Raw genomic sequence first — 10,059 nt, 5'->3', positions numbered from 1 at the left:
GTGTAAAATATACATCAGATTTTGAAGACCTGGTACCCTCCCCAAAAATTAAACTATCTCATTTTTATGTTTTTATGTTATCACATGTTCAAATGATATTTTAGATATGTTGGGTGAGGTAAAAGACCTTAGTAAACTTGTTTTACCTTTTTTCCTTTGTATTTTTTTATATACGGCTGCCAGAAAATTTAAAGTTACACTTGTAACAGGTTATATTACTATTGAACAAAACTGCTGTATGCAATCATAAGAAAAGATAACACCTGAGTCTCTATGGGTANATACGGCTGCCAGAAAATTTAAAGTTACACTTGTAACAGGTTATATTACTATTGAACAAAACTGCTGTATGCAATCATAAGAAAAGATAACACCTGAGTCTCTATGGGTAGCACTGGGCCTATGGTTATTATGCTTGAATATTGTATTAGTCAGTTTTTGCTCTGGTAACAAATATTTTACAAATTTCAGGGGATTACAACAACAATCATTTATTTTTCACTGTGGGTCTGCCAGTCAGCCATGGCTCTGTTGGGCTTGGCCAGGCTAGGTTAATCTTAGCCAGGTTATACATGTTTCGCATTTTGGGCCCCAGGCTCTGATGGAGCTGCCACTATCTGAGGCAGGAACAAAGACAAGATAATCTCAGTAAAACTTGCATTCAGAAAGAGGATGAGGAGGAAACCCACATCGGGGAATGCTCCTTGATTAGGCCTCTGCTGTGTTCTGTGGGAGGACTTGCCAGACCATTGTTTACATGACATGTTTCGCATTTTGGGCCCCAGGCTCTGATGGAGCTGCCACTATCTGAGGCAGGAACAACGACAAGATAATCTCAGTAAAACTTGCATTCAGAAAGAGGATGGGGAGGAAACCCACATCGGGGAATGCTCCTTGATTAGGCCTCTGCTGTGTTCTGTGGGAGGACTTGCCAGACCATTGTTTGTATAGCTCTGGAAGTTACACTCTTTTTTTTATCTTCCTTGGTTACCTCTGAAGAAGTCACTAGAGAAAATGCCCTCCTTGCTGGCTGAGCAGATTTCTTAACCTGTTTCCTGCCTATATAAAATATGAGCATTGAGGATCATTGTAGATCTCAAATAGCCACAGTCCATTTCAATCCAGGCTTGATTGTAAGTGTGGTTAGTGATTCATCTCTTTTGAAGCCATTGTGTTTGTTTTTAATCTATTGGATCCCAGTCAGCTCTGTGTGCATGTAGCACTCCCGCAATTGTTCACTTCAGGTCTTTCTCCCTCTAAAATCAATTACTTGTACTCTGATCTTACCATGCTTCCAAGAGACCCAAATTCTGAGTCTCTTTCCCCAGGCTATTTAATGCAACTAAAAGATTTCACTGGGGCCATGATAATCCAATTAGACATTTCAGCAGAAAGGGTGATGGTCATATCTTTGACTTGGTCTTTTCCAGGACGCTGTGTGTTAACGGCCAACCTTAATTTGGTGAGAAATAGTTCCATTTTCAAGTTCTTTCAGTCCTGGAATTTTTGGATTCCCTGTCTTTCCTTTCAGTTGTGTTTGCAAAGCAGTGAGGTGTTTTGTTTTGTTGGAAGGGGAAGCTTTCTTTTCTGTATCACTTTATCAAAGGCATCCTTTAACAATCAGTTCACAAGGCAGCATTCTGTTTTGTTTTGAAAACAAATTTAGTAGATAGACTTTTTACCTTTTAAGTTCTCACAGGTGATTTTTTTTGCCAAATGTTTCATCACTGCATACCTTGGGTTGCCATTTTTCCAACTTCCTAAAAGAGTTTTCTGGCTTCTCACCACAACCTAAACCCAAAACCAATGCCCCATATTTCAGGTGTTTGAATGGCAGTTGCTACTTCTATGTACCAATTTCTGTATTAGACAGCTTTTGCTGCAGTAACTAACAACCCCTAAATCTCTGTGGTTTCCAACAACAAACATTTATTTTTCACTTAAGAATCCTGCGAGTCAGCTGCAGTTTTGCTGAACTCGTTTGTGCTCTCCATGTCTTCTCAGGTTAAGACTGAGGCTGAGTGAGCAGCTGCCATCTGAGCTTTGTTTTTCTTGTGGCAGAGGGCAGGAGCTCCAGAGGATAGGTGGAAACCTACAGTATCTCCTAAAGCCTCTCCTGGGAACTGGCATAGTCACCTTCTCTCACAAGTTACATGGCAAGCCCAAAGTCAGTGGGGTGGGCAAGTACCCTTCACCTTCTGGGAAGTCATGAGAAGGGCAGGGAGGAGGCACATAATTTAGAATAAGTAGTACAGTCTGTCACAGGTATAAATTGCATAAAGAAACCCAATAGTGAGTCATCATGACTCGTATCAAGAATAGCTGTGTTGCATTTTTATAGAAGCAGAAACACAGGCATGGTAACAAGTCATGAGTCTGGAGGACCTCCATTTTAAGTGGATATCCAGCTGTGCATCCAGTTCAGTGTAGCAGAAGGAACCTTGTGGGGAGTTAAGAGACCTGAGTTCTGGCCTCAGCTCAGCCACCACTTACCCGTATACATTAGACAGGGCTTTTTCTCTGTGTATCTCAACTTCCTGTTTAAGCAGTTTCTTGGGTTGCTTTTAAGGACAATGTGCTGATTCTCTTCTGACCCATGTCATATGGCAGGGCATATACTACATACTTAAGAGGCTGGGCTGTTGAGAAAGAGCACAGGTGTAGAAGTCAGGCCAATTTGAGTGTAAATCCCTTTCTGCCATTTACCAGATGTGGGAACATGGGCCATCTTAAATTTTCTGAGTCTGTTTCCTTGTCTGTGAAATAAACATAATAGCTCTTAACTCACAGGGCTGTTGTTAGGATTATTATTTTATACAGTTCCTATTATTAGGTAATTCTTTGTTATGTTGAGTCAAAATCTGAAGCCCTTACCAGTGAACCTTGGCACCAGTTCTGCCTCTGCTGAGGGGCAGGATAACAGAGTGTTTAGGAACATGGGTGAGAGCCCGGGTGAGACTGTATGGTTCTGAACCCCACTCTGTCAACTCTTCATCAGTGTGACTATGGGAAGGATACTCAATGCCCCTGCACCTTGGTAGGTTTATCTGTAAATGAGGTACTAACAATATCTGCTTCATAGTCTTGTAAGAATAAATGAGCTAATACATGCAAATGCTAGTGGCTATTGTTATTTCAAATGGCAGCTCTTCAAGCACCTGAGCCTAGTTTCCATGCCTTCTGCATCCTTCTGTATTTCTTCAGGTTAAACAATCTCAGTTCCCTCAAGCACTCTGTAGATGTCAAGTTTTCTGCTTTCTTTGCCCATCTAGCTGTCCTCTTGTGAATCTGCTCCAGCAGCTCTGGTTAACAGGGAAAGTGATTGCATTCATAGTTGAAGTTAATTATCACAGAGGCGATCACATTCCAGATGTCCCCACTCATCTACACAGACGCTCAGGATCTTCTCACAGTCCTGCTGTGTCTCTCCTATTCTACTTCCTGGTGGGCTCACTCTGCTTTGGGCTTTGCATGGCCCCCTACAGATGGTTCTGATTTTATGATCCCAGTTATCTGCCCTAACCTTCACCTTATCTGACTCTGGCTCCTGGACCACCTATTTGTCGCTTGAAATTTTTTTTGCCTAACTTAGATTTTTCTGGAACAGTATTAGGAATTGTATAGGCTTACCTCAAATGTAACTTCTAATTCTAGCATGACAAACCATTTATTTATTCTTTGCTTTAGGGTACATTTCTCATTTGCCAGCATTCTATTTTAATGATCTGGAATAGCTAATTTGCAAAGTGGATCTCTGAAAGAGTTAAGTTACTCAAACAGGGAAAGAAAAATTAACAATTACCAGGCCTTTTTTGGGTGGAGAATAAGGGGAAAACACATTATGTTTCTGAAATCTATGAAATGGTAACATTTCTTCACTTATATTTAAAATACAGATTGATCCACTCAGCATTTTATCCTGATAAGTCAAGTAAGACTTTTTAAAAAATATTATCATCCTTTAAATATCAAGACAATCATATTAGCATTCTGAATTAAGATTGCTAATTCCCATAGTATTTATATAAAAAACCAGTTGCCTTAAAAAAAAGCATGGTCTACTCAAGGTATGCAAGGGCTACGTGAGCAGGGGCATTAAGAGCAAATACTCTCTAAGTACCACTGTGTTGTGCTGCTGAAGAAAAGAGATCTTGATGTATGGCCTGCGTTTTCCTTTCTGATCCTCTCTTAGCTTGAGTGCCAGCCATATGCCTGCTGATTCTGCAATGGCCAGGCACTGCAGAGATGTTTAAGATATGAGAATAAGTTGACTAAAAGACATGAGAAGTTTCATAAGCAGTGTCACCTGAGACTATCCATTCTAAATATGGCAAAGAGTGTTTTAAGTACTTTATGATTGAAGCTTTTCATGCTTTCCATCATTGTACTTGGACCAGTTTTTAAAAATACATATCATAAATAATCTTCGGAACATTTTAATATACTGCCAATAGTATTAAAAGTCAAAGCTTTCATAAAATTTAATTTACTTCTCCCTGTAACTTAAATCAAGAATAGTTTTTAAATGTGCATGGCTCCTGCTAAATTTAACAGCTTCCCCTTTAGTCTTCTTGGCATGGGAGCTGCAACAACCTGAACCTGGAAGCTTAGTTTCTATAGTGTCTACATGAAGCTATGTTTACTGAAACCTCCTTACAGCCTTTGCCGAGCGTTGGTGCCAGGCCCTCCCAGGATGATGAAGAGTGGAGCTTATTTCTAACAAAGCCTTTATAGTACATTCAGGAAAAAACTCCTAAGACAGACCCAGTCTCTAAAAAGAACCCTTGCGTTACTATGCAGCCTAGTGATGCTCCAGGATCTCCACCCGTGCATCTTCCTGGACAGCTACAACATCAGGGCATCAAATCCACAGAAGGTAAATGTGCTTCACAATACATGAGGTGTGTATTGAAACAAAAGCAGAATGATACTCTTTTTATTTCCTAGCTCTCAATTATCAGCTTCTCCAGTATATGTTTTGTGCATTCATTCCTCTAAGAATTTTGTTGCCTTTCCTCAGTATGGTAAAAGATTTTATTATAGGGGAAGAAGAATAACATAAAATACCCAACAGATGTAGAGGAAATCACTGTAGTTGAAGAAAGAGATCATGATAAATAGCAGTTCAGAGGCATGGTACCCATTGATTCAGTTTCATAATCACTACAAGAAGTTATTTGTGTATTTAATTATTGGAGCATGATGATGTTAATCCTTTACTTTTGTATGGCTATTTCTCATTTATTGGGGCTTTCACCTGTGTAGCTATACACCGTAGTCTGGCTGACCCAGGACCCATAGGCACTTCCAGCTAGACACGGACACAAAACAAAGTACTGGCCAATAAGAATTTAGTGGAAGTCTGTCAAGTAGGGCTTCCAGGAATATTTTCTGTTTAGGTTACAAAGGGACAGATATGGCTAGCACCACTTGGCCATTCTCCCTTCTTCTTCCAGAGCATGGATGTAAAGCTGGAGATGGTGCAGCCGTCCTGTGACTGTGAAGCAGTAAGCATGAGAACAAATGCCAGCACACTGAAGGACCCACACTGTCTTTTTCCACTCCACTATCCTTAGCATTCTTTTTTTTTAAGGTGCATAAAGTTGAACTTAGATCATTGATTTCAGACCTTTCTTCTCTTCTCATGTAAGTGCTTGATGCTATAAATATCCCTAATGCACTGCTTTAGGTACATCCCCAATTTTTGGTATGTTGGGTTTTTATTTTTATTCATGGTAAAATATTTTCAAATTTCCTTTACAATTTCTCCTTTGACCCATGGTTATTTATAAGTATGTTAAGTTCCAACTATTTGGGGATTTTCCAGATATGTTTCTGTTATTGATTTCTGATTTATTTTTATTATGGTTAGGGAATATATCTTCATGATTTCAGTCCTTTTAAATTCATTGACATTTGTTTTATGGCCCAGAATTTCTTGGCAAATGTTCTGTGTGCACTTAAAAAGAATTTGTATTTTACTGTTGTTGGGTGGAATGTTCTATAAATATCAATTAGGTCAAGTTGGTTGATAGTGCCCTTCAAGTCTTCTATATCTTTACTGATTATCTAACTTTTCTTTTAAATAACTTTTTAAAAATGAGAAACAGAGGTCTTTTATATTTTCTTACGTCTTTACTATTTCTGGTGTTCTTTATTCCCTTGTATACATCCAGCTTTCTATTTGACATCACTTTCTTCTGCCTGAAGACATTCCTTTAACAGTTATTGTAATGCCGGTCTGCCAGTGATACATTCTACCCAGTGCCCTGTGCATGAGGGTCAGTGGGAGCACAGACTCTTTCTGGCCTTGTGTGGGCTCTCAGGATTTTACTGCCTACTCCTGTTTTTTCCTGGCTTTAGTAGTTTCCTTACACGCATGCACAGATCAGTACTCAGCAAAAGACTAGAGGGGATCCCCTGCAACCCCACAGATCTCTGAAACTCTGTGCAGCTGCCTCCTCTCTGCAGTTATGCTCCACAATCTCTAGCCTTCTCCGTCTCCCCAAACTCTGGTCAACTGACAGAGCCCTCTGGGATCCATTTGGGTTCCCTCACCCTGGGCTGGAAACTCTTGAGGCAGTGAGTTGGACACCACTTCTTTTCTTTCACTCAGGGATCATTGTCCTTTGCTGCCTGTGCTCCAGTGTCTGAAAATCATTGTTTTATATATTTTGTCTGGTTTTCTAGTTGTTTAACATGGGAGAATAATTCCTATTCTTGTGACTCCATCATGGCTGAAGGTAAAAGTCCTTTCCATCTACTTTTTTTCAAAAACTTAATTTTAGTAAAATACGTATAACAAAACTTATTGTCTTAAATCTTTTAAGTCTACCATTCAGTAATATTAAGTACATTCACATTGCTTTGCAACCATCACCACCATCTATCTCCAGAATTTTTTCATCCTCCCAAAATGAAACTCTGTACCTACTAAACACTAATTCCTCATTCTTCCTGTCCCAGCCCCTGGCAACCACCATTGTACTTTCTAAATAAGTTTGACTACTCTAGAGACCTCATATACTTGGAATTATACGGCTTTTGCTATTTGGTGACTGGCTTACCTTACCTTACTTAGATGTTAATCAAGGCTCAGCCATGTTGTAGCATGTGTCAGAATTTCTTCTTAAGGTTAAATAATGTCCCGTTATATGCATATACCACATTTTGTTTATGCATTTATTTGTGAATGGACAGTTGGGTTGCTTCTCCCTTTTGGCTACTGTGAATAATGCTGCTATCTTCCATGTACTTTTTATGTTCCATAGATTTGCTAAAATTCTTTAAATGCTGATGTCCATTGCCCCATATAGTTCAATTTGTTTTTACAGCTGTGTGTGTATATATATTATAATGGGAAGAAGAGATAAATGGATATAGTTAATTAAACATCTCTGATCGAATTCCCTTTCATTGCCGTTTTCCTTTTCTTTCCTTTACATTTTCCTCTTTCTCACTTTTTCCCTTTTCTCCCTTCTTTTTTCTTCATTCTTTGCTTTTCCTTTCCTTTTCTGCTCTTAGTCCATTTCTTCCCCCTCCTGCCTTCCATGTATGTATGCATGGTGCACTTGCTACAGGAAGCCACTGTGTGTGCGAAAGGACAGTCAGCATGGTTGATGTGCTGCAGTATTAACACGAAGCAATTCCCATTCCAGGAGCGGAGAGAACACGTGAACAACAATGAGTATAACGTGACCTGAAGTGTCCTAAATACCAAAACAGAAGTACAAATATAGTGTTAATTATTCAATGAGAGAGGTTATTTTAGGTTAGGGAGAATCCAGAAACACTTCATTGAATGGCTGACAATTAACGTGAGCCCTGAGAGTTTGGTACAATTGTGAAAGATTTTCTAGGTTAAAGAAACATGTGAGCAAAAGCTTAGAGATAGAAAAAGCCTTCTGCATTCTAGTACAAGGTCTTGTCACTGTGTCACTCACGTCTTTTCCTAAAAATTCCTTTTAACTAGCTTTTTAAATTTCAAAGTAATATACAGAAAATTATAATACATGTGATAACTAAAATAGAACAATGAAAATTATTTTTCATGCACTTTGACCATTCTTGATTGGTTTTAGACACTGTGTATTGCAAATATTTTTCCAATTTTATTATTTGTTCCTTGCTTTTTACATTCTATTGTTCTTTAGAAAATAATTGTTCCTGAAACAAAAGAGTAGCATCTCAGTAATTCTGACTAATAATAATAAGTCATCTGAATTAGTAAAAAGTTTGAATGACTAATTTAGAATTTTAGTTTTATTATGTTAAAGGCATTCTGTCACCCTTGAGTGTCAAACTAAGTCTTGGCAATTAGAGTTTTTAGGAAAATGTTTTAATAAGTAGATGGTGATTGTTTCATTTAAAAGTACAAAGAAGTTTATTCTTGACTAGGTCAAATGCTCTCTAGTATGTTGTTTATATTGTTGATTTGTTTAGAAAAATATTTTATCTTCTAACAAATGTAGATTTTTTTTTTTAGCCTAATCCCTCGATAAATTATCATGGATTCTGAATTAAGGGTTTCTGGTATAGTTTGAATGTTCCCTCCAAAACTACCAATGTGGCAGTATTGAGAGGTGGGGTCTTTAGGTAGTGATTGGATTGTGAGGGCTTTGCTCTCATGAATGGATTAATCCATTCATGGATTAATGGTTTAGTGGATTAATGGGTTATCATGGGAATGGAACTGGTGGTTTTATAAGAAGAGGAAGGGGGACCTGAGCTAGCATGTGAGCATGCTCCTGCCCTCTTGCCATTTGATAACCTGCACCACCTCGGAACTCTACAGAGAGTTCCCAGCAGTAAGAAGACCCTCACCAGATACACCCCCTTGACCTTGAATTTCCCAGCTTCCAAAACTGTAAGAAATAAATTCCCTTTTTTAAAATAAGTTACCCAGTTTCAGGTATTCTGTCGTAAGCAACAGAAAATGAACTGATAACAGTTTCCCAATTAAGTAAGGTATAACAGCCTATATACACCTCATTTTATTAGTATGTCTGCACAATTCTGGGTTTCTTTTTGGTTTCAATTTTAATTACAAGAAATTTTGTAAAATATCACATTCCCTATAGTCCTACCAGTTTTACTGGTGACTTTAAGTGAAACAGTGTGTGAGAATTGTCTTTGGAAAGCAAAGATGTTTACCCTCCTTGGTCTGGTCTGGAGAAACCTCCACAGTAGTCTTAATCTTTTAATGTATCACTCTCAGTTCTCCTATAGAAATAGTGCTCTTTAAAACTTTCACAGGGCTTTTTCTATGCCACATCTATTCACGCTCCTCCTCTGTTTAAAGTTCTTTAATATCTGTGTATCACCTACAGGCTGAAGTCTGATTGAGAGCAGAACTCTGAAGTCAAAAAGCCCTATTTGACTTTGTATTCAAACGGGCCCCCTTCCTCTTCTTATAAAACCACCAGTTCCATTCCCATGACAACCCATTAATCCATTAACCCACTAACCTATTAATCCACAAATGGATTAATCATTCACAAGAGCAGAGTCCTCACAATCCAATTACCTCATAAAGACCCCACCTCTATATCTAAATCTACCTATATCTACCTCATGCTACAGGACTTAAAAGAAAGTTACTTATTTTCTCTCAGCATCAGTTTTCTTGTCTATGAAATGGGAGTAACAGTAGCCACCTTATAGGATTGCTGGGAAGACTGAGTGACAGGGTGCATGTAACAGCCCAAAACCCATCTCCTGGCACAGAGTAGGGTCTCCAGAGGGAGTGCCATGCCCTGAGCTCCTGAGCACCACATGCATGCACTTCCTCCCTCTCAGGCCTTGTCAGCCACCTTCCCGCTCTACACCAACTCTTCAGTCACACCAGCCATGTCAGGTGTCGCAACACCTGTTCTCTTGCACCTCTGTGTGTGCAGTCCTGTTTCTCTCTGCCCTGAACACCCTTTTCACCTCTCACACATCTTCAATGTCAGTGCAGGCTGACATTCCTCTGGGGGGTGTTCCCTGACCCCTAGCACCCAAGGCAAATGGAGGTGCTCCTTCCCCCTGCTCCCCCGAGCCTGTGCATGTCTCAGCGGC

At 39.3% G+C, this 10,059-nt stretch overlaps 1 protein-coding gene across 1 annotated transcript in view; it reads left to right on the top strand.

Annotated features, from left to right (window-relative positions):
* Nucleotides 1-4,794: 4,794 nt before the first annotated feature.
* The window catches only part of LOC103600286 (protein sidekick-1-like), a gene marked incomplete at its 3' end in the record, with an annotated part of 115,624 nt that continues 110,359 nt past the window's right edge, over nt 4,795-10,059 (top strand). Inside the window, exon 1 of the mRNA XM_008584520.1 lies at nt 4,795-4,876. Within this exon, the coding sequence (XP_008582742.1) occupies nt 4,795-4,876 (82 nt within the window). The remainder of the gene's footprint in view (nt 4,877-10,059) is intronic.

The sequence above is a fragment of the Galeopterus variegatus genome, unplaced genomic scaffold, assembly GCF_000696425.1.
Source record: "Galeopterus variegatus unplaced genomic scaffold, G_variegatus-3.0.2 Scaffold3294, whole genome shotgun sequence".
Classification (NCBI taxonomy): domain Eukaryota; kingdom Metazoa; phylum Chordata; class Mammalia; order Dermoptera; family Cynocephalidae; genus Galeopterus; species Galeopterus variegatus.
Note: the sequence above shows the minus strand (reverse complement) of the source record. Positions and strands in the feature narration are given on the sequence as shown.